This window comes from Sorex fumeus, unplaced genomic scaffold, assembly GCF_029834395.1.
Source record: "Sorex fumeus unplaced genomic scaffold, SorFum_2.1 ptg000005l, whole genome shotgun sequence".
NCBI lineage: Eukaryota > Metazoa > Chordata > Mammalia > Eulipotyphla > Soricidae > Sorex > Sorex fumeus.
This window is the reverse complement of record NW_026606062.1, coordinates 4,639,855-4,665,710: the sequence shown is the minus strand read 5'-3', so window position 1 is coordinate 4,665,710 and position 25,856 is coordinate 4,639,855. Positions and strand designations below refer to the sequence as shown.

Here is a 25,856-nt window from a genome sequence, read left to right as displayed (position 1 = left end):
CAGGGACACTGTCTCACTTGCCAAGGCATTGAAAATCAGATGGGCTGGGCATATAATGCGACTTGGAGACAACCGCTGGACTAGAGCCATTACCGACTGGATTCCACGGGATGTCAAAAGAACGCCTGGCCACCCACCTATGAGATGGTTGGACTTCTTTGTTAAGATCCTGAATGAACAGTTTGATGCTTTTAGTGTTTCTGGAGAAAGCAGATGCCATTGGGCCACACTAGCACATGACAGGGACAAATGGAGATGTTACTATCGCCTGCTCTAGCAAATTGATGAGCAACAGGATGACAAGTGATACAAGTGATACCCTTTCATGAACAGTACTGCAAACCACAGTGCCTTAAAGGAAAAAAGGAAAATGAGAGAGAGATAGTGACAGAGACAGAGAGACATGTCTGCCAGAGGTAGGCTGCTGTGGGGATGAGTAGGAGGTGGAAAGAAACTGGGACATTGATAACAGGAAATGTACACTGGTGAAGATATGGGTGTTGGAATACTGTATGACCGAAACTCAATCATGAACTACTTTGTAAATGTATGACTCATAGTGATTCAATTAAAAACTCATAAAATAAAAAAGAATGCAGAACACTTCCATCCCAATGCCATTTCTCTGTGCCCTTCTACTCAGCTTCACCTCACCCTGCTGTGACCCTTGGCTCATTGCTTTCCAATGAGCCTCTCCTGAAACTCCAGCCCAACAGAACAGTAGGGTCCTCCCTTGGTTTTTCCAGAAGCTGTGCAATGCTTCCCTCTTTCAAACACCACCGGAAACATTTCGGACTCCTGAAGTGATCCCTCAGACTCTAGAGTGGCTTGGCTGCCCAACCACATGACACTGATCACTTAACCATTGCTCCAACCACCTTTTCCCACAGAAACTCACATAGGTAGCCATGGTAGTAATAAATCATTGAACCTTAAATTATAGCCCTAGCGGGGGCAGGGCCATTGAGAGTGCCAATCCCCCAGGATCCTCATGTGGAACTCTATCTGGATAAAAGCAACAATATAGGTTGGGGTAGAGCTCTTCCAGGGAAGGAAGAGAATTACACTCATTTGAAGCTCTCAGAGAGCTCCTGGAGTGTGGGTAGTACATTAGAAAGACTCACTCCTAGGCTGCATCAGACACAATGGGGAAGCAGTGTAGAACCTTCCCAAGCATAGTCAGTGAACATGGTAGCCTGCAAGACTTGTCCAGCACTAACAAGTTTAATAACCTGTCAGATAAGGACTGTAGAGATTTTAAGCAAACAATTCCCTAATGGAGGCCATGTGGCCATACTTAAATGAGATATACAAACTTCAAGATTTAAAAAAAAGCATTATAAAAGACAGGGATTATCATTTCTTAATGATCAAGGGACATATACCGCATGAAGAGCTCTCATACCTAAATACTTATGTACTGAATCAAGGATCATCAAAATATTTAAAGCAGTTCCTAACAGGTCTGAATAAAGGCACTAGTGGCAATACAATAGTACTTGGAGACTACTACAACACCACTTTTTCGACTCTGGATAGATCAACTAGATGAAAATTCAAATAAAAAAATAACACGGACTTTGAAAGAAGAAATGAAAGAGATAAGTTTAGAAGACATATGTAGTCTCTACATTCCCCCAAAGTTGAGTACATGCTACTCTCTAGTAATAGATCACATACTGGTCACAAAATGTATCTCTATAAAATCAACAATATAGACATGCCTCAAAACACTAGTAATTGATTCAGTAACTCCAGTTCTTGGTATGTAACCCAAGGGCCTAAAAACTGTTCCAAAAACACATTTGCACTGCTATGTTCATCACAACACTTCATAGCAGCCAAAGTTGGGAACAACCCATGCCCAATATCAGATGATTGGATAAAGAAACCAAATAGATAGATAGATAGATAGATAGATAGAAGATATATAGATAGATAATTGATAGATAGATAGATAGATAGATAGATAGATAGATAGATAGATGATAGATAGATACTACTAGGCAATAAGAAAGGAAAAATTCATATATACAATTTGCTGTTATGTGAACAGGGGTTGGAGCGATAGCACAGTGGGTAGGGTGTTTGCCTTGTACCCAGCCTACCCAGCTGACCCAGTTTCGATTCCTCCACCCTTCTCAGAGAGCCTGGCAAGCTAATAAGAGTATCTTGCCCAAACAGGAAAGCCTGGCAAGCTCTCCAGGACGTATTCCATATGCCAAACACAGTAACAAGTGTCACAATGGAGATGTTACTGGGCCCACTTGGGCAAATCGATGAACAATGGGAGGACAGTGACAGTGACAGTGAATGGGTTTCATAGTAGTATCATGCTGAGTAAAATTAGAAAGAAAGGAACAGATTGAGTATGATAATTCTCATGTACTGGAAATAAAGGAACATAGTAAGAGAATAAAAAAAATGGCTAAAGTTAACAAAACATGAGAACTGATCTATAAAATTGAACTTTACCAATGGTGAAGGATGGATAGAAGAGGACCCTGAGATAATGGTGGATAGCAAAGGACACTCTGGTAGAGGGAGTGATATTACAATGCTTCAAAAATCCTATCATTAACAATATTGTAAATCACAATGTTTTGGAAAAAATAATGAGTTTGCCAAGTGAGCTGTAGAGGAAATCTTGAGATATTGATGGAGAGTCACTAACATTGGTGCTAAGTGTGGAGTCGTGACATTGTATTGAATGCCTGAAACTTTATTAACAGAACTAATAAAATAAACACATATATAAATACCTTAATTCCTTTGGGGCAAATACAAGACTAGAAGGTTGAGGCCAGGAAGATATCTTAATTTTATGAAATATAAGCTTTTTGTATAAAAGATCAGCTTCAGTTCCCAGTTCCACAGAGTCCCCTGAGCACAACCAGGAATAACCCATCTGCACTATGCAAGGAGTAGAACCTAATCACTGCCAAATAAGACCAATGAACAGCAATAAAAATGAGGAAGTAGAGAAGAGTGTTGGAAGTCATATTTTTGAGGAACCTTTCCAGCAGGATTTCCAGATCTCCTATTCCAAAGAGTGTCACCTCTGTCAATCTGCTTTTAGTCAGATAGGTGACAATGGGCTTTAAAATCAAGTTAGTTTCATTTCCATAATTAATCTAATCAAAATGAATAGCCCGGTGGCTTCCCATGTACCCATCCATGCATGCATCCATTTTAGTCTTTCAGATAGGCCAGGATACTGACTGGTATATTTTCTCACTATATTCTGAGTTCCCAAATACCATTTAGCTTAGAGCCCATTCTGTAGTAAAAAAAAAAAAAGTAACACAAATAACTGGCTTATTCAAAGAAATGTAAAATGCACATAAATAATTCTTGAAGTTATTGAGAGTCTGCACATACCGCTAAAGAGAATACTTCCTGTCCATTCTGAATGTCCCACAGCTTGGCCTTTGTGTCCATACTTCCTGTAGCTACCAATGTGCTTTGAGGGTTGAATGATAAACACACCTGAAATAAGGAAACATAAGAGGCTTCAGACAGAGTCTTAAATTGCTAACTTTATTCAGGAAAGCTTCCAGGTACAATTACGTCAGCAGACTGAGTCTCATTCTTGTGCATTATGTAGCATTGCCAATGGGGATAGCACTGTAGCACTGTCCTCCCGTTGTTCATCTATTTGCTTGAGCGGGCACCAGTAACATCTCCATTGTGAGACTTGTTACTGTTTTTGGCATATCGAATACATCAAGGTTAGCTTGCCAAGCTTTGTTGTGTGGGCACTATACTCTTGGTAGCTTGCCGGGCTCTCCGAGAGGGGCGAAGGAATCCAACCGGGGTCGGCCCGGATCTGCTGTGTGCAAGGCAAGTGCCCTACCCGCTGTCCTATCCCTCCAGCCCGCCAATGGGGATACAAAATATACAACTATGAATATTAGCTTTCTCTTCCCTTGGTGGGAGGTTGTTTTTTCTGCCACATCACCCAAGGACCACGGGGCCCTTCTTGTCTTTGCTATTTCCAGATCACACTAAGAGTGGGACTAAAAGTATAACCCATATCCTTTGAGATTCATGCCATCTTATTTGCATACTTATTACAATCCAGTAACAATACAGTCCTTTCAATAACACCCTCCTAATTCATGAAGGATTTGAGTTATTAAATCACAATATTGTCTTTAAGTCTATGTGGCAGACATGTGTGAAATCATGCAGTTACCTCAGGATTCTGTCGTGAATCCCTTGTCAGAAGTCTCTTCCATGGCCATACCCCGGACCTTAAGAGTACCTCTTCTCAAAGACTCACTATCAACCCTTCATCTCATCTCTATAATGCTCCCCTATCTTTCACCTCATTAAGAAACATTCTTTTTCTCATGGTCTTTATCCCCGTTTAACTGATACCTTAGAAACACCCCTCCAAGCATCCTGATAACTCTCAGTCCTTTTAGTACAATGTAACCCTCCAGAAAACTCCTACCAAGATTTAAGAGAGACCAAGCTGGAATTTTACCCACTCACTCACTCACACTCTACTCCATTACCTAGTGAATAGTTTAGGAAAACTGCTTAGCAAAGTACTACTGGAGTTCATTCATGCCTCTGTCCTCTATTGTCTGCTACTTGATATCATGCCCTTCTTTGATCAACTTGCTTTCAGCTCATTGGCTCTACCACGATCCTCCCTCCACCCCTACCTTCATTTATCCTCTATGAATAGCCTGATCTCTGACTACCTCCCTGAGAAATTTCACCTCCCAACCAGGAAATTCCTCGACTGACCCTCACTGACCTTTCCTTCTGTCTCATACTCAGAGGACTCTTCTATTTTAAGATGCTTCCTCCCTCTCCTTGAACTTGGAGGAAAGATGTTCCCATTAACTTTCCCTTTCTTCTCATCTAGGTGCTTATCAATGACCTATAAATATGCTTACATTTTTTTCAATATAAAAACTAAGTCTTTAATAATCTTAAGTTCCCAGTTTTAGCTATTCTTTCTCCCTTTGCAACCAAATTTTGTGGGAAAAATAGCTTACCATCACTCACTGCCAAATAGACTTGATGGCTCCCCTCCTAATTTCTAGTACACCTGTGATACACCTTTAAACTTACTCAATCTACTTTGTCTACTAAATTGTGAAATCCCGGAAGGCTAACAACAATGCCTGGTAGCATTTTCTATCTCACACCGTTGATATTTGGCAAATATTTGGCTATTTATGTTACTGACTGTAAAACTATTAGGAACCAAGGAACTATTTAGAAATAAACATTTTTTTAATTGAAGGGAGAATGAGAACATGATCTTCCACAAGAATGATAACTAGGGGCTGGAGCGATAGCACAGCAGGTAAGGCGTTTGCCTTGCACGCAGCCAACATGGCCAACACGGGTTCGATTCCCAGCATCCCATATGGTCCCCCGAGCACCGCCAGGAGTGATTCCTGAGTGCAAGAGCCAGGAGTAACCCTGACCATTGCCGGGTGTGACCCAAAAAAGCAAAAAAAAAAAATGAGAACTATGTCTACCTTATCATCTTGGACAAGCTACTTGAGCTCTTTATGCCTCAATATGCTCACCTGTAAAATACCAAAAATATCTACCTCTTCAGTATGGTATGAGGCACAATCAAGCTAACATATGCAAAAACATAGGACCTTATTCACGTACACAATGTCGTTAAAGATTAGTTAGAATTTTTCACTGCAGTTGCCCTAGTGTCTAGCAAATTACCTTGAGCTTAGAAGAAGCTACTGCTGGATATCATGAATCTGAAGAATGAATATAAAATGCACTCCTAGAATAATCTGTTTATATTTAAAAGCTATCATTTTTTTCCTGAAAGGGTGCCAATTATCTCAATAATTGCTATAAGATGTAATGTAGAGTGGGCAAAGGGCAAGGGCTATCCAATAGAAATGAAAACTATTTAGAGCATCAAATTGCTTATGCAAATTTGAGCTCCTATGATAGCCAGAAAACGATTAATGTAAATATTTCACTTGATATAAAAAGGCTTTTTGCAAAGCTATTTTAAGAGCTTGATTAAGACTCATTTAGTTAGCCCTTTAAAGGCAAGCCAGTGAAAAAGAAAAAGTTCGTTTGGAAATTGTACTGGAGAGTGGTTTGTAAATTATATTGAGACCACCATATAAATTATACTGAGTCCACCACATAAAACATAGACTATAAAACAAATTAAATTACAAATAGAACCAGTAGTCTATAACAGGATCCTTAAAAATCAGCAGCTCTGGTCCTTGTGAAAGCATGCTGGTCCTTGTGAAAGCATCCCTACAGGCCCATCAATTGTAACAAATGCAGCATCCTGTTGGGGGGTGGGGGTTCAGAGGCATGTTTCCGGAAAGGGGAAACTTTCTGAGGAAGCTCCATCTTCTACTCAAATTTACTGTGAACTGTCTTGGAAATAGAGTCAATTTAAAAAGAGAAAAAAATTATTGTTGTTGTTTCTAAAAGCATTTATACTATACTCCCCAGACTCCAATGATTTCGATAGATAACTGGATAAAAAAACAAACTGCAGTACATATACACAATGGAACACTACTCATCCATAACAAAAAAAAAAAAACAAAGTCACCCAATTTTGCTGTTATGTGGATAGATAGGGAAAGAAACATACTGAGTAAAATTAATCAAGGGGAGGGCAGACAAAGAAAGACCTCTTTCATATATGGAATATAAAGAAACATAGGAAGGGAATAACACATGCCCAAAGACAATAGAAATAAAGTTCATGAAAACTGGTGTTCGGTAAGAACCTTGCCACTGGGGTGGGGTTGGGAGTTGTGTAGGAGAGTTCAGGGATGAGAACATTATGATAATGGTGGGGGAGGTGGTCACTCTGGAGGAGGAAGGGATGCTGAAAGGAGGCAAAGTGATATGCATGAGACCCTACCAGCAACAGCATCATAAACACATTGCTTAAAAGGAGGGGAAAAAGGAGGAAAAAGTGCCTGCCAAAGAGATTTAGGTTGGGAAGTGGGCGGGAAACTGGGGATACTGGTGGAAGATAGTGACACTGGTGAAGGAATGGGTGTTGCAACATTGCACACTTGAAATTCACTCATGAATAATTTTGCAATTCATGGTGATTTAACAGAGCACAATAAGATATCGCTAATAAATATACTCACTATTTCTGCTGTATGGCCACGAAATGTATGGTAGCATTTTCCTGTTTCTACACTCCATAGTTTACAGGTCTTATCAAAGGACCCAGTGGCAATTTTGTCACTAAGATTAAAAAAAAATTGGGTTTAAAAATTCAAAGTATATGACATATGAAAGAAAACAAGCTATGTTAATACATAGGACACTATTGAAATTTACTTTTAAAATAATAAGAAACCTGATTTTTAACTAGATTATAAAAAGTAAAGGTCTAATATTTCAATGGCATAAGGTTATTTGTATAATTTTGAGGGTTTTTTTACCTTATATCAATTCGTGGTTAATTTTAACAGGCAAATAAATACAGAAAAATAATTTTACATTGAGAAAATTTTCAACAGCTGAAAACAAAGTGTAATGACTTCTATAAACACAGAGACATTTTATTATCAGGACAACTGGAAAAAGAACATTTTTTTATTTTGAATGAATGGAAATGAAAAGATAATAAGAGATAAAAATCTAACAATATGGCTAGTTAAGGTCTAAGTACATTAAACAGGAAGTATCTACTTAGAAAAATAATACCACTTCGAGTGATGCTAAGTTCATTGAATAAGAACAGCATGTAAAGAGGAGATAGGAGAAAAAACCCATTTCCTTTAAAATTAGAGGTCCTTCTATTTGGAGGACCAGCTCGCTAGGGTTGGGAGATGCAAGCCGAATGTAGACTATAGATCGAAAACAATGGCCACTCACTCAATGCCTCTACTGCAAACTACAACACCCAAAAGGAAAGAGAGAACAAAAGGTAATGCCCTACCTCAGAGGCAGGGTGGGTATGGGGTGATGGGGTGGGAATGGTAGAAGGGATACTGGGATCATTGGTGGCGGAGAATAGGCACTGGTAAAGGGATGGGTATTGGATCATTGTATGACTGAAACACGAGCACGAAAGTTTGTAAGTCTGTAACTGTACCTCACGGTGATTCAGTGTTGATAATAAAGAGGATAGTTGTCCAGAGCTTGCTTTATCTTTGACCCACTTTCCACTGTCACTGTCACTGTCACTGTCCTCCTGTTTGTTCGAGTGGGCCCAGTAACATTTCCATTGTGAGACTTGTTGTTACTGTGTTTGGCATATCAAATAAGTCACGGGTAGTTTTGCCATGCGGGTGAGATACTCTTGGTAGCTTGCCAGGCTCTCTGAGAGGAGCAGAGGAATTGAACCCTACTATCCAAATATTTTTATCTCCATCCATAACTATTACTTGCATAATAAAGTCATCAAAGTGTTCGCTCGGGGCCCAAGGTTTGTTGCTCAATGGTAAGAACATTTGTATTCTGTGAGGTCCTGAGTTTGATCCCCAGCGCCTCAAAATTTAGAAAGGAAATGTTAACCTAGCTGGTCCATCATGTACAATGCAATGTTTATTTTTCAGAAGTAAAGTGTACCCAAAATACAAATTCCAAAAAAAATGATTAATTTGCAGCACTGCATATTTTTCTACACTGACACTGACACTTTGCTTCCCCCTTTCTTCTCAGAACACCCACTCAGTATTGCTCTGGTAGCTGGAAACAACAAGGTCCTTCCTGGGCATGTTTCAGAATGCTGCTCAGAGAAATGTCTACCCACCAATTCTAACTCAAGGCTGCTTCTCCACACAGACGCTATCCTGGATTTCTCCTTTGGCATCCCACCCTAAGGCATATCCTATCAGCTGCTGAGGACTTTCAACCCTGCTCAAGACACAGTGAAAATCCTCTGAGCTCTTCCTCCATGTTCTTCACTCTACTTCTCTTTTTAAAGCCCCTCATGTGATCTTAAGTCACAATCGTTTCCTGATCAATTTGTCATTTATCATTTATTATCTATTTCACTGTGACACATTGTAACATTATTAAATATAGTAAGTTCAATACCTTTTATAATGATTTATTGAATCAAAGTCTTAATTCTGATCTTATGTGCATACCACATAAACACTGAGATGATATTCTCTCTCTACATTTCTGTCTCTCTCTCACACAAAGAAATGCACACACACATACACACACACACACACACACACACACACACCTCAGTCTCTCATTTATCTCTCTCACACACCACCTTCCTGTTTAATTTTTTCTTTTTGTGGATCATTTAAACTCACTCAGCCAAAACCCCAGAGCCCCCAAATCCAGTGAAAATCCCTCCTTTTGTCCATTAACAAATCATCAAACTGTGTGTCATTCAATAAGCCACTTTTTCTTCAGGACTACAGACAGAATCTCAGTAGAAGGTCCAAAAAGTAAGGAGTGTTCCTCCCATTCCTAAGTTCTCAGACAAACATTAAAAATATCGCTAGTGTGTTAAGCATACTGTGAAAATACATGGCATTATATTATAAAGAAAGAGCTTCCAACCTTCATTAAATAGGATTGCAATTAAACTAGGAATCTGTTAGTAATAACATCTACAATAATTTTTTTCTCTCCCTTCATTATGTGTAATAAGGTACAATCAAAATTAAGGTCCAAGCAAGACAGAAATAGAAAGGGCCCCCTGATGGAAAAAAAAGACAAACTCACTACATGCAGATGATATGATACTGGACTAGAAAACTAAAGACTCAAGTTTATAAAAGTTCCTAGAAATAATAAGATCACACAGCATCATTCTGCAGAAATCCACGGCACTTTTATATCATACAGTAAAAGAGGAAGATTAAAAACCCAAAGCATTCTCAATTCTACCTCAGAAAATCAAATACCAACTTAACAAAAGAGGTTAAAAATTTATACAAAGAAAACTGTAAATTATGACCAAAGAAAGTAAAAGAACACATGTGGAAATGGAAACAGTCTCCTGTTCATGGGTCAGAAGGACAGATATTGTCAAAATGACAACCTTGCTCAAAGCATCATATAGATTCAATGCAGTTCCTCTGAAAATACCCAGGCCATTTTGTAAAGACAGAAGCAACACACTGTTGAACTTATATGGAATAATAAATTCTATTCCCCCACATAGCTAAAGTCATCCTAGAAAAAAAGAAATGGGAAATTGCTCTTTCTCCAACTTCAAGCAATACTATAATGCTGTAGTAATCAAAACAATGTGGTAGATGGATAAGGGTAGACTCTAAGACTAATGGAATGGAATTGAGAGTTCAGAGATAGATCCTCAGGCATCTGGAGAGTTCATCTTTTACTATAGCACTATAGCACTGTCCTCCCATTGTTCATCAATTTGCTTGAGCAGGTACTAGTAACATCTACATTATTAGACTGGTTGTTACTATTTTTGGCATATCAAATACACCATGGGGATCTTGCCAGGCTCTGCTGCGCGGGTGAGATACTCTCGGTAGCTTGCCGGGCTCTCCGAAAGGGATGGATGAATCAAACCCAGTTCAGCCGTGTACAAGGCAAACGCCCTACCCGCTGTGCTATGGCTCAAGCCCAGTCTTTTACAAAGTAGTAAAAAATATAAAGTGGAACAAAGCCTCTTTGACAAATAGTTTTTGGAAAATTGGTGAGTCACATGAAAAAGGAAAAAAAAAGACTTCAGATCCCTAATACCGAGCACAAAATTGGACTAAAGACACATATAGCAGCCCAGAATTCAGAGATTATATTGTGGAAAACATAGGAGGAAAACTTCAAGGCACTGCATCTAGAGGCTTCTTCAATTTGTCAATAATGTCCTTGGCCAAGCTACAGGAAGCAAAGATGAAAATTTGGGGTTACATTAAACTCAGAAGCTTCTGCATTGCAAAAGAAATGATCACCAGAGACTGGGAGAAATTATTTGTCCACCACTAATCTGATAAGGTGTTAATATCCAAGATATGTAAAGCACTGGTAGAATCTTAAAGAGAAAAGAAAAGTGTCAACCCCATCAAAAAATGGTTGGGGTTTGGGAATTGCAAGTAGATGAACAAAAACTTCCGCAAAGACGACTTGCAGATAGTCAACAGTATATGGGAATGCTCAGAATCATTTATTAGAAAAATACAATGTAAATGAGATACCAACTTAGTGAGAGTGGCACACATCACAAAGAACAAAACAGCCAGTGTTGGTATGAATGCAGGGTGGGAGGAACCTCCTTCACTGCTGGTTGGAATGTTGATTGGTCCAAACTTTTTGGAAAGCAATATGGACACTTGACAGAAAACTAGGAATTAAATTCCCATATGACCAGCAATTTCCTTCTCAGAATTTATCCAAAGACCCAAAATCTCTATTTAGAAAAGACATAGGCACGAGGACATAGGCACCCCTATGTTCACTGCAGACTGGAAACATCCCAAGTGTCCAAGAACAGATGACTGGATAAACTATGGTTCATCTGTACAATGGAATACTACTCAGCTATAAAAATTAATAATAGAAGCACACAACTGGCTACTACATGGATAGATCTGGAGAATATCATATGAATGAAGTTAGAGAGAAATATAGGGACGTGAACAGAATGATCTCTCTCACATATGAAATATAAAGAAACAGAGTAGGGTAATAACAAATATCTAAAGGCAACAGAAATAGAGATCATGCAAACTGGTCTTCAGTAGGAAACTTACCAGGACAGGAGGCAGTGAGATTGGGGGAGGGGGGTTGTGAAGAATGCAGAGGGCATAGAATGGGGGGAGGGGGGACACTTGAACAATGGTGGAAGGAAGTGGATGGTCTAGTGGGGGCGGTGGTGCTAGAAGGATTCATTCAAGACACTCTACCATTAACAGTACTGTAAACCACAGTGCCTAAACAAAAATAAAATTGTTCAGTTTTTATTAAAAAAGAAAAAGGGAAACGGTATTTTCTATGATGTAAAGGTGCATATATCAAACTTAAAATTTCTGTAATTTATTTTGCATATATGATTATTTTATTATAGCAATTAACTTTATTGTCCATCACAATGTGCTTTGAAAGAATATTGCATTTTTAAATATATGATATAAAATGCAGGATATAAAAACCTAGACTTCAATATTTTTTTTAATTTTCTGGTATAAAAGTTCTATTCTATGTCTATTAAAATGTTATGAAACTCCCATTGCCTCTGTCATCATTCTAGACTAAATTTCTGTCATGGCAAGAATTATTGTGTCTGTCTCATAGCTAATTATCTTGTCCCCTGTTGGTGTCCTACCACAAAACCTATAATCCTTTCTCTCTGCAAAACAATCCTAAAATAGCCTTTTCATTGTGCCATTCTTTTGTCCACAAACCTTTCATAGCAATTCATTCCTTCAGGACAGAGGCTGAATGCCGTGAAATGCTCTGATTGCGAGTATTTATGTTTCTTAATGTTTGCTAGGTGGATAACCATGAATGCACTTGACAATGCTCTGCCTAAATCAGAACTACTAGTCTCTCTCTATTCCTCACACTTTCTTTTTCAAACATCCACTTTAACTTCAGACCATCCTTAAAGATGTTAGTTAGAAGAAATTATCAGACTCTATCTCCTCTTAGTTTTTGGTGATTGACTGTTTTGTTCTAGTCATCTTAACACAGCAGAAAAAGAATCATCTTTATTGTACCAGCATGGTTAATGCAAAAAGCCAGTGAAAGTGGGAAATAATAGGAAAAGATAAATGTTTAGTTTTTTTTTACTCAAACTGGTGCAAAATGTAGTTATTAAGAATCTTTTGACAGTAAACTATGATCTTTTTATTTTGGACTATGGGTCAGCTAATTGGAGTTCATTATCTGTCTTACAGAAGTCATGTTCAACCAAAGTAATTTCCAAACTGGGAGGAGGAGGCAAAAAGACCGGTCCAAGTTTTTAATGAAATGCTATTTTAAATAAATTATTTTCCAAGAACAACCAAGCAGAATTTTTCTAAATTTTTACAAAATATTTTCTAACTTTCATAATGATCTCAGCTTCATCTAACAAGATATTTTTTCAAATAATTACCTTATTTTTTAATTTTATTTTCACCCTCCAATGTCATGAATTTAAGCAGAATTTAATTAAAACACCTATTAAATTACATAATTATCATTGTAATCATGCCCAACATTAGCAATTGTTGATAAAGACAATGAAATTTTGTTTAGCTCATAACTGAACCAGTATGAAAAGAAGTTTGGTATACTATACTTTGATAGGAAAAATAAAATTAAAAATAAATATTTAGGATATCATGAGTGTCATTCATGTGATAAGCAAAAATGATAAGTAGAAAATATTTAGTTAATCTGATCTGGTTAAGCCAGAAGATGATTTTACACTGTGTCTATTGTACTATTTAGCTCTTCAGTATGCTCCTATATACACGTGTTTTTGTCCCACCTGGTGATATTTTAAGTTAACTTCTAAGAATATTCTGCTGCTATAAACATCAGTGCTAGAGCATCCCAAAGACAGGCTTGCTTAAGTCTATCTGTCTCATTGTTACTGCAAGATCCTGGAAGAGGATTCAAACTCTGTTTTATTTAATTAATTTATTTTTTTATTGATGGTGGATGTAACGCCTACATACTGGAAGATGGGGGATCTGGGTGGAGGAGGCCCAGTCCCAATCCGAGCAGGCTTGGAGATCTATGCCCCGGGTCCTGCACACCTGGGTTCCTCAGCCAGTTCCTTCATGCATGAGGCTCGTCCGAAAGTGTGGAGAGTGGTCTTAAGCATGGCTGTGGCTGGAACCGGAGGTCTTCAGCTGCCGGGGCTCTGCTCAGGGTGGGGAGGGAAACTCAACCCACCCTCCTCCAAGGGGCCTTGGTGAGGACAGATTCTCCTGCCTCCACACCTGGCTGTCCTCACCGGGGCCCCTTGGAGGACGACCCTCACGCATGTTATCATCTAGTTCTTACTCTGGAGAAACTGGCAGGCTACCAAAAGTATTCTGCTCACACGGCAGAGTCTGGCAAACTCCCTGTGGCGTATTCAGTATGCCAAAAACCAGTAACAATGATGGGTCTCATTCTCCTGACCCTGAAAGAGCCTTTAATGTGGCACTTTTTAAAATCTCAGGGCTAGGACAAAGGAGACGTTACTGGGGCCTGCTCAAGGCAATCAATGACCAACAGGATGACAGTCATACAATGTGACTTTTATTGAATCACTGTGAGCTACAGTTACAGCACTTTCATGTTTTAGTTTCACTCCTACAATGATCGAACACTTATCCCTCCACCAGTGAACATTTTCCACCACCAATGTCCCCAGTGGACACCCCATCCCACCCCTCCCACTGCCTCTATGGCAGACAATTTCTCTCTCTCTCTCTCTCTCTCTCTCTCTCTCTCTCTCTCTCTCTCTCGGCATTATAGTTTGCAATACAGATACTGAGAGGCCATCATGTTTGTTTCTTTATCCACTTTCAGCACACATCATCTAACCCAAAGCTCCTTTGAGCAGTGAAGGGCATGTTCAGAAGACTTCCAAATCATGCATTGAGCACTCACTACATTTTAGCTATCTTCTCCTTTCCCTTCCCCAGAGGTAAAGGTAAAGGTAAAGGCCCTCCCGTTGATCATCGATTTGCTCGAGCGGGCCCAATAACGTCTCCATTGGAGACTTCGTTGTTACTGTGTTTGGCATATCCAATACGTCACAGGGAGCTTGGGCTGGAGCGATAGCACAGCGGTAGGGCGTTTGCCTTGCACGCAGCCAACATGGCTGACCTGAGTTCCCCAGAGAGGAAAGAAAAAAAGTATAAATATGGAGAGAGGCTTAAAGAATAAAGGAAAGAGAGAGGCTTCTCTCACCCATAGGGATTGTTGAATGCTATGGCGTAGACCACGTTCCTGTGCCCCTCCAGAGTGTGGAGCTCCTCGCCAGAGGCTGTGTCCCACACTTTGCATGTCCGATCATAGCTCCCTGTGATAAAGCTAACACAAACAAGAGAACTCAATTACAAGGCAAGAACAGCAGTGTGTTAACAAACAGTTCAATTTTTTTTTTAACCTGGCAGGAATAAGGCCCCACCTATTTTACCTTTTGCAGCACAGCGGGTAGGGCGTTTGCCTTACAAGCGGCCAACATGGCCGACCCGAGTTCGATTCCTCCGCCCCTCTCGGAGAGCCCGGCAAGCTACCGAGAGTATTGGATATGCCAGACACAGTAACAACAAAGTCTCCAATGGAGACGTTACTGGGCCCGCTCGAGCAAATCGATGATCAATGGTAGGGCCATGGAAATAGTGTATTCAAACAAACAGTTCAACTGGGATAAGTATACACATCTTCTCACAAAAAAAAAAAATCACACACAAAAGAATTGAGCACAGATGCCAAACGAACTCATGAAATAAAGAGCCATTCCACCAGCAACCGTTTGCAGGGTATAAATCAGATCATTTAAATAACATTGGTGGTGTTGGGGGCTGGAGCAATAGCACAGCAGGTAGGTGTTTGCCTTGCACGTGGCCGACCCAGGTTCAATTCCTGGCATCCCATATGGTCCCCCGAGCACTGCCAGGAGTGGTTCCTGACTGCAAAGCCAGGAGTAACCTCTGAGCATCACAGGGCATGATCCCAAAAAGCAAAATAAATAAATAAATAAATAAATAACCTTGGTGATCAAGAACATTTTCTGAAACAAACTCATCTTGATACTCACTTCTAAAAGGGGCCTGACCAGAAAGTGACAGCGCCCTCCACAACTCCATTCTGTCCCTTCCATCCCACATGTGTCTTCTGAAATTCTACCTGAAAATCTCAAAAAAATATATTTCTAGGAGCTCCACAACCTCCATCTTTTTCCTCAATACATGAAACTACTTTCTAATGATTCTTAGTCTATCAGCCTTCTAAATTTCCTCTAAGAACCTAGTGTTCCTTTTGAAACCTTCCTCTAAAGGTTTCTGAGCCAGTCAGAGAAAAATTCAATCTTCTGCTCAAGGTATATAAAGCCATCAGCAGCCACAACTACCTCGGAGACCTCAACTTTCCCCTAAAACATACCCACACCAGCTATGGGCACCTTTGTGCTTATCTCTGCAGAGTTGGGCTGTTTGTTTAAGGCACATAATCCTTCTACTCATCTAGTTTACCATGACGACCATCACCAGGACCTGGAACAATACCTGGGACACTAATAAATGGTCACAAATATTTAGCAGTGGACTGATTAACTGGGACTTAATTCTACTACATCCAATATTTTAAAAGTCAGATAACAGCATCTTATTTTCTTTTCCTCCCGTTGTTTGTCAATTTGCTCGAGCAGGCCCAGTAACGTCTCCATTGGAGACTTTGTTGTTACTGTGTTTGGCATATCGAATACGTCATGGGGAGCTTGCCAGGCTCTGCCGTGCGGGCAAGATACTCTCGTAGCTTGCCAGGCTCTCCGAGAGGGGCGGAGGAATCGAACTCGGGTTGGCCATGTTGGTTGCGTGCAAGGCAAACGCCCTACCGCTGTGCTATCGCTCCAGCCCTTATATATTCTTTAAATATCTTAGTGAAACTTTGTATATGACTCAGCAGTCTCTATAAAATTCATGCAGATTTCAGTATATCACAAATATTAAAGAAAATTCAGGTTAGAATAGAGAGGAACAGGACCTGTTTTACTCTTAAAATTCAGCAGATTAAGGCCAGAGAGAAAGTACAGCAGGAAGGGCATTCGATACCCAGAACCCCATATGGTACCCAAAGGCTGCCTGGAGAACAGACCCTATGCACCATTGTTTGTGGCCACAAAACAAAACAAAACAAATTTCAGCAGGGTATTGAAATGAGAGGAATAAGCAGGTCATATACCTAATGCCAACTTCTTGCAAAAATACTGTAGCACTGTAACCCTGTCCTCCCATTGTTCATCAATTTGCTTGAGCGGGCACCAATAATGTCTCCATTATGAAACTTGTTGTTAATGTTTTTGGCATATCTAATATGCCACAGGGAGCATGCCAGTTTCTGCTGTGTGGTCATGATACTCTCGGTAGTTTGCCTGCTCTCCGAGAGGGGCAGAGGAATAGAACCTAGGTCGGCCATGTGCAAGGCAAATGCCCTACCTGTTGTGCTATCTCTACAGCCTTGCAAAAATCACAAATGTTTTTATTCCTTAACCTTTAATACACTGTTTATAGAAATGCAACTGGTCCAGCTGTGAAAAACAGTAACTAAACACGTGTTTGACCGACTCTATCAACAAGATGAAAGAATCCTTTTGCATTCCTGTCACTTGGCTGTTGTTTGAGACTATAGTTCAGCTGGGATGGAAGTAGTCTAACTGGCAACACTGCCATCTTCCATTGTCCACTTTCAAAGACCCAATCACTTCTCCTTTCATTTCTAGGTCAGTCACTCTCTCCCCGGCTATACCAGCCATAGATTCGTGATGCACAAAACAGCATCAGGCCAAATCAAGCGCAATAAGAAATGATGTTACCATGGCAAACAGAAGATACACAAGAACAGCTGTTGCATCATTAGGCCACAAGCATAGGGAACCATTGGCGTATGTGTAGAACATCCCCAGCACTTGAATGTAGATGCCCATCAATCCACAGAAAGGAGACAATCAAGGGTGAACCCTCTTGCACTCTATGAACTTTGAGAGATGAGAGTGTGTCCACTTAGGTACGAGAACTGCAGCAAAGATGTGACAGTGAGGAAGGTCATGCATGGGGATAGAGGTAGGTGGGAAATCAACGAGCCTTCTGTTCATTTATCTCTCCTTTTTTTTCTAAAATAATTTTAAAATCTTCTCTTAACATTTAGCACAGCAGGTAGGGCGTTCGCCTTACACGCGGCCAACATGGCCGACCCGAGTTCGATTCCTCCGCCCCTCTCGGAGAGCCCGGCAAGCTACCGAGAGTATTCGATATGCCAGACACAGTAACAACAAAGTCTCCAATGGAGACGTTACTGGGCCCGCTCGAGCAAAATCGACGATCAACGGGAGGGCCTTTACCTTTACCTTTACCTTTACCTTAACATAAGTCAAGTGAGCCTTACCATGAGCCTGATTTGTTAAGTGCAACATTAGTCAGTGGCAGGATGTGTGCTCGGAGAACCTTCAAGGAAAGAAAGTTTAATTCATTCATGTTAGCTCCAAGCCATCAAAAAGTTCAAGTTTTTCATAATTATACTTAATACATAGAGAATAGCTGAGCAAACAAGGAAAATACCTTTCACCTTCTATTATTTAGACGCAATAGCACTTGAGAGTTTTGATAATTATATATATGTATATGTATATATGTGTGTATATATAATATATATATTTGTTTTCTACCCATTGGTTCTTAATAATGGTATATAAGCTTTTATTATAAGTATTGCACATGGCCTTTTGTATTTATAAAGAAAGCATACAGAAAAGATGTTTCTAATTAAGACTTTACAATATTACTATTTAAAATCACTCTCGGCAGCTTGCCGGGCTCTCCGAGAGGGGCGGAGGAATCGAACTCAAGTCGGCCATGTTGGGCTGGAGCGATAGCACAGTGGTAGGGCGTTTGCCTTGCACGCAGCCAACATGACCGACCTGAGTTCGATTCCTCCGCCCCTCTCGGAGAGCCCGGCAAGCTGCCGAGAGTATCTCGCCCGCACGGCAGAGCCTGGCAAGCTCCCCGTGACGTATTCGATATGCCAGACACAGTAACAACAAAGTCTCCAATGGAGACGTTACTGGGCCCGCTCGAGCAAATCGAAGAACAACGGGAGGGACTTTACCTTTACCTTTACCTATTACTATTTAAAGTCACTATTACTATTTAAAATCACCTCTATTTAAAGCTCCAATATGTTTTCTAGCACATATTTAAGTGGGTCATCTCTTTAAAGATAGCAATTTGCTGAATATGAAGAGTACAGTTGGGGACCACAGTAGAACTATTAAGAGCATCACATATCCAGGGCACAGCAGGTAAGGTATTTGCCTTGCACGCAGCTGACCAGGGTTTGATTCCCAGCATCCCATATGGTCCCCTGAGCACCGCCAGGAGTGATTCCTGAGTGCAGAGCCAGGAGTAACCCCTGAGAATCTCCAGGTGTGACCCAAAAAGAAAAAAAAAAGAGCATCACATGTCACTACCAAAAATGATCCCATTGTCCCATTGGAGGATAAATTACAGTGACTTGAGTTATAGAGCAATTTGTTGTGAAATAGTGCCATCTTCTGGAAATATTGCGAGAGGACAATCAGAAATTTGAAAGGACGAATACAATTTAAAAAAGATCTGTAATTTTTAGTAACAGCTGAAAAATAATGAGTTCATGAAAAATATACACATTATTATTATAAAAATATTTTAATAAGAAAAATCAGTAGACTATGACTCAATTCTAGAAAAAATATTAAATTTGTTAATAAAAAGTTGTTCTTCAAAGAAATAAATGAATACAGATATTTCAACTTATTCATCCAAAACTATAAAAAACTAAAAATATTCAATTTCATTATAATAAAAAATTATCTGAGGTTTTGTTAAGTTCACATAGAAACAGGTAGTTCAAAACATGAAAGAACAATTTCTATATTTTTTTTATCTTTTTTTTATTAGTGAAACACCATGAGGTACAGTTATAGACTTATAAATTTTTTGTGCTTGGGTTTCAGTTATACAATGGTCAAGTACCCATCCCTCCACCAGTGCCCATCCTCCCCCACCACGGGTCCTAGCATCCCTCCCACCCCCTCATCCCCCCCGTCCCACCCCGCCGCTGTGGCAGGGCATTCCCCCTTGTTCTCTCTCTCTTCTTTTGGGTACTGTGTTTTGCAAGAGAGCCATTGAGTGGCAATCATGTTTGGTCTATAGACTACTTTTAGCATGTCTCTCCCACCCTGAAAAAATTTTTACTGGGTATTGGAGAAATAGCAAAGTGGGAAAGGAGTTTGCCTTATAGCAGTCAACCTGGGTTTAATCTGTGGCATCCATAATGTCCCCCAGTCCACCAGGAGTGATCCCTTGGTGCAGAAGCAGGAGTAAACCCTGAGCATCATTGAGTGTGGTCAAAAGAACAAAAAAAATTGACTAACTTAAAATGACCTTAATAGATATCCTAATAAAAAAGATCATGCACTTACTACAAATTATTTTCTATCCTTTCAAGAAATAAAAGCTTCAAGTTCCTTTGTTCTATCAATAAGCTATAACTGTGCTACTGTTCTTGGGCTAGAGCGATAGTACTGCAGGTAGGGTGTTTTCCCTGCATGCGGGCGACCTGGGTTCGATTCCCAGCATCCCATACGGTCCCCTGAGTACCACCGGGAATTATTTCTGAGTGTAGAGCCAGGAAGAACCCCAGAGCATTGCTGGGTGTGACCCAAAAAGCCAATAAATAAGTAAATAAATAAGTGGTTACTGTGCAACATTCCCAGTAGATCCATGTGAAACATTGAGGGAAAGAGAAAACATGATTTAAATTTTACAACAATTAATAAAGGATCAAGTAAAGACTTAAGTGCTCCCACCAGTATTTTTTTAAATACATATTACCTTGAAAAGATAGAACTTGTGGTTGGTGTGCTGGGTGAGTTTATTTTGCAATCTGTGTACCAAGAGTTTAACTTGATCTGTCCGCGAGGCTGTGATTAAAGGCTCTGCTTTCTGTATCTCTTCTACTAAGGCATCGACATCGGTACTGAAAGTCAACCAAAAGGACAGTTACTCACTCTAATGCCAAAAGGTGCATTCACTCCATGAAGGAGCGCAGTGCTTTGTGGAGGGTATTCCTGACTCTGTCATCTTTATCATGAAGGGGCATGGATACCCTACTTTATCAGGGTAGTGTGACATGCTCAAAAAAGAAATTGAAAATTCTTGTTAAGGGATATAAATGATAACCTTTCAGTACCTGTACTGCAAACCATAATATCCAAAAGGAAAGAACGAGCAAGCAATTGAGCACATGAGAGAGGGAGAGAGAGAGAGAGAGAGAGAGAGAGAGAGAGAGGGAGGGAGGTGGAAGGAGCGAGGGAGGGAGAGAGGGAGGGAGGGATAGAGAGAGACAGAGAGAGAGAGAGAGAGATGTATGTGCCTGTCATAGAGACTGACTTGAGGCAGGGTGGTAGGAGGGAAACTGGGGACACTGGTGGTGGGAAATTACACTGGTGAAAGGTTGGGTGTTGGAATATTGTATGACTGAAACCCAATCATGACCAGCTTTACAACTATGTATCTTACGGTGATTCAAAAAAAATTAAAACACAATGAAATTTCTTGAATTATCTGGCAGTTTTCATGAAGGCAGAATTCTCTCATGGAAAGTATACAAGATTTAAATTCCTTTTTTCTTTATGTCTTGCCTTGCGTGCAGCCAGCCCAGTAGAGCCGGGTTTGATTCCTCTGCCCCTCTCGGAGAGCCTGACAAGCTTGCCTTTTTTTTTTGCCGCTGTCTTTCTTTCTTTCTTTCTTTCTTTCTTTCTTTCTTTCTTTCTTTCTTTTGTTTTTTGTTTTCTTTCTTTCTTTCTTTCTTTCTTTCTTTCTTTCTTTCTTTCTTTCTTTCTTTTGCCCGAGTGGGCACCAGTAACGTCTCATAACAAATTGTGAGACTTTTTGTTACTGTTTTTGGCAAATCGAATACCAGGATTTGCCTTGCAGGTGAGATACTCTCAGTAGCTTGCCGGTCTCTCCAAGAGGGGCAGAGGAATCAAACCTGGGTCGCCATGTTGGCTATGTGCAAGGCAAACGCCTTACCTGCTGTGCTATCGCTCCAGCATAGCACAGCGGTAGGGCGTTTGCCTTGCACGCAGACAGCCCTGCCAAGCCAGATTTTATTCCTCTGCCCCTCTTGGAGAGCCCCAATGTGCCACAGTAACAAGTCTTGAAACGGAGACATTACTGGGCCCCCTCAAGCAAATCCATGAACAAGGGGAGGACAGTGTTTGTTTGGTTTTTGTTTCTTTTTATTGAATCACCTTGAGATACAGTTACAAAGCTTCTATAATTGGTTTTCGGTCAATGTTCCAACACCCAATCCCTCCACCAGTGTACATTTCTCACCACCAACATCCCCAGTCTCTCTCTTGCCATCCTGCCCCTCGTCTAATCTCTATGGCAGGGGTTTTCTCTCTCTCTCTCCCTCTCTCTCTCCCTCGAACACTTCCTCTCTCTCCATCCCCTTTCTCTCCATCTCCCCATTTGGGCATTATGGTTTTCAATACAGATACTGAGAGACCATCATGTTTGGTCCTTTATCCACTTTCAGCACACATCTCCCAACCAGCACTATCCCTTCCAGTCAGCATTATCATAGTGGTCCCTTCTCTATCACAATTGCCATTTCCCCCTGACTCCTGGCCTTGAGGCTGGTTTCCAACCATGGACCATTTCTGGTCCTTGTTTCTACTTTCTCCATCTCTCACGTATTGATGACTGTGGGAGTTCTCCCTGGCACAACCCCCTGACCACTAGAGGTTGCTGGGCCTGTAGGGAGCGCCCTGGGTCCGGACTTCTATGGGAATGGACTGTTGCCAGGGAAACCTGACATTCTTCTAGAATAACATACTGTAACTGGCCTTTATCTGCAGGCGCCAGTGGCTTGAGATTTGGGAAACACACCTTTGGGTGTCCGCCATACTTTAACCTTGCCTCTGCCTTAGAGCATCAAGGACAGTGTGCCAGCAGCTTCCTTCTAGTCATGATAATACCCCACCCCCCTTCGACACGTGCTCCTAGTGCACGAGGCCTTCTCCCTGAGTCTCTGTCTAACCTTTGCTTTTCTTAAGAAACTGTCTTGTGACTATGAGTCTACGGCCAGTGTTGGTGAGTTGGTCTTGGCATGCTGTGTGCCTGATTCTCTGACACACCATCTCCTCATTCCCAGGGTCTCCATAGTTAACAAGGTAACTACAGATGGCAAATTTCTATACCACAGATGTGAACCTGGGGTAGGGGATGGAGGCAAGTGACCCTGGGTCATCACCGAATAACAGAAAGAGGTACAAGTCTGGGCAGTCTCTGCCCCATAAACAGGAAGAAACAGCAGGTTCTGCTCTGGACACTGTCTATGAGCTGGCAGAGACACAGCAGTGCCCAGCTACTCTGGCCTGACCCTACTGTGTCATCAGGGTCATGTCCCAATAGCCTTTGACCTCCCCTGTGGGCTTCATCAGCTGCTCCCCAGAAACTGAACTGTTAATAATAAACAGTTAGGGGTGGGAGGCTGGAGGGATAGTATAGTGTGGAGGGCACTTGCCTTGCACACAGCTTACCTGGGTCTGATGTCCAGCACTTTATATGGTGGCCCTTTCCTGATAGGGGTGAGCCCTGAAAGCAGAGCCAAGAAGAAGCCCAAGAACAGTCAAGTGTGGCCCCAAAACATAACTCACTGTCACTGTCCTATTGTTCATTGATTTGCTCGAGCGGGCACCAGTAATGTCTCCATTGTGAGACTTGTTGTTACTGTGTTTGGCATATAGAATATGCCACAAGGAGCTTGCCAGGGTCTGCCATGCGGGTGGGATACTCTTGATAGCTTGCCCGGCTCTCCGAGAGGGATGGAGAAATTGAACCTGGGTCCGCCACATGCAAGGCAAACACCCTACCCGCTGTGCTATCGCTCCAGGCCCCAGGAAATAAAGGCCCACACAGAGGGTGAAGTGGGTCCTTCCCTGTGCCCTCGTAGAAAAATCAATCTGGATGCAAAGTACAGGAGGGACTTTGTCTTCAGACCTTTCCTAAAACTAGTCTACATTATCAGGTTTATGTTTTTAAGATTAAAATAAATAAAGCAGAGCAGATTGATGGTCTTTCTTCTCTCTCCTCCACTTTCAACTAGATTGTCCAACAGAACCATCAGGAACAACTAGGAAATAAAATGCTACAGGGCAAGTATCTCAGGAAGTGCCATCACATTTATGGAGCTCATTCACAAAGAGCTGGTGTCAAAAATATATATATTCATTAAAAATACACACACACACATATATCAGATAGGACAATCTGTTGCATTATGGAACCAGCTTACCTGGGATCAAGATCAAGCAAATCTATGGACTTGGTCTTTAATTCTCCACCCTTTTCATATTCCAGCATAATCCCTACACAAAGAGACAAATGTTATCAAAGTCTATTTTTGGCATCTGACTACTTCAAGAATTTCTTTTATTCTCTCTAATGTTTTTGATTTTCAACCTAAAATATACGTGAAATATTCCACAATGATTGCAGAGACCTATAGTTTCCTGGTCTTTTCTCCTAATAGTTCAAGATACAGCGATATGATTTGGCAATCAGTATCAGAACATTGATTAGAGGAAGATGGATAGGGAACGAACTTGAAAAACGGCAATGTCATGAGCTCCCTGGAGTTTTTTTATTTCTCATATTCAGCCCTAAACTGAGGTCCAGAGGGGCTTGCTGCCTGGAAGCCCCCAAGAATATGTACATGACCAAAAGCTTGTTCTCTATAGCCAAAAGACGAGGAAAAGCATCACACAGGAACTAATGGGAATTCCCAAATCCTGCTCGAACACTTGGACCCTGTAGGCAATTTCCCCTTCAAGGATGCTGAGGCAGACACAGTCTTGATTGCTTGGACTGGGCTCTAGCAGCGTCTGACAGCTGCGACTCTCCCCATGGCTAGGGCTCTGCAGGCACATCAGCCAGGCCCCGTGTGTCCAGACCCCAGTTCATCACAGGTCATTGGCCGACAATCCCACCTATCTGCAGAAGGGACATCATAGAAGACCTGGAATGTCCCTGACTCCATTCCAGCACCAAGCACCAAAGTGAAAAGGTGCTTCGAAGGTCCCTGTTTTCCAACCCGTGCACAGCAGAACCAGGGTCTTTGGCTGGCACCCACAAGACGTCGCCCGGTGAGAATCAGCCAACTGAAAACATTCCTTCATTCCCTACAGGTAACAATAGCAGGAGCAGAGTGGAAATCTCAGCAGCATCGAACTAGCAAAGCAGACCCAATCAGCAAAGGCTGAGACAACTAAACTGTTTTTGGAACCAATATCTACTATTTCTGAGAGTCGCTGCTCTAGACCATAATTAGATATACAGCTAAGATTCTAGCAGAAGTTCATATAAAGGTAAGATTGGGAAATCCGTCAAAACACTGTATTTGCTTTTCAAAAGCAAAGGATGACTGAGAAGGAACGTAGCAGAGTGGAGAAGGCAGTAGATGTGATGGCTTGACTCACAAGTCTTTGTCTCTACAATGGTGCTGAAGTGATAGGTCATTTCGTAAGAACCGTAATTGGAACTTTGTTTATTGAAGTTTAGCAAGAGCCACCTAAACAGATGTCTAGCTTGAGTCCCTACTTCAAAGGCGTGGCAAGCTGAAACCCTCCTTCCTAAGATAATCAACTGTGCCAGAGGTTCTAGAGGTCCCCACCTGACATGCCTCACAGTTCCTACAGCTGCCGTAGGCACACCACTGCTTTATCAATGTGACCCAGAAGGACATACATTCTGTGTCACCTAAATTCCTAGAATTGGTCGCATTATTCCCATCCTGAGATAGGCTAAAATTATTTTATGCATATTTTATTATTTTTATGATTGTCTTGAAACATTTCATAGTTGATCCAGATTATTATAGGTAGTTCTGATCTTCTTTATGTAACTGGCTAAGAATATTTTGTATACAATTTATTACCCTCCCCCAAAAAAATGAGTATGTGTCTCCTGCTTGCTCCCACAAAGGATTACTCTATAGAGGGCAGAAGTTTCCTGCCTGAAGTATGCCAGATGAGTATCTCTCTTTAAGGGCCTCTCTGCTGTGTCTGTCTGACCAATGCATACTCTGTCAATAGATTGACTTTGCTCTGCATAAGCCATCTTGATCCTGGTAAATTATTTTACCACCACATGGTTTGGACCCAGCGG

General features: G+C 41.0%; 1 protein-coding gene across 1 annotated transcript in view; it reads right to left on the bottom strand.

Moving 5' to 3' along the window:
* DAW1 (dynein assembly factor with WD repeats 1) overlaps positions 1–24,053 on the bottom strand; it is a 66,739-nt gene extending 42,686 nt beyond the window's left edge. The window contains exons 1-6 of the mRNA XM_056122062.1: positions 23,986–24,053; positions 20,514–20,658; positions 18,028–18,086; positions 14,833–14,955; positions 7,137–7,236; positions 3,382–3,489 (exon numbers count right to left, since the gene is read on the bottom strand). Coding sequence (XP_055978037.1) covers positions 3,382–3,489; positions 7,137–7,236; positions 14,833–14,955; positions 18,028–18,086; positions 20,514–20,658; positions 23,986–24,053 — 603 coding nt within the window. The remainder of the gene's footprint in view (positions 1–3,381; positions 3,490–7,136; positions 7,237–14,832; positions 14,956–18,027; positions 18,087–20,513; positions 20,659–23,985) is intronic.
* Positions 24,054–25,856: the final 1,803 nt, after the last annotated feature.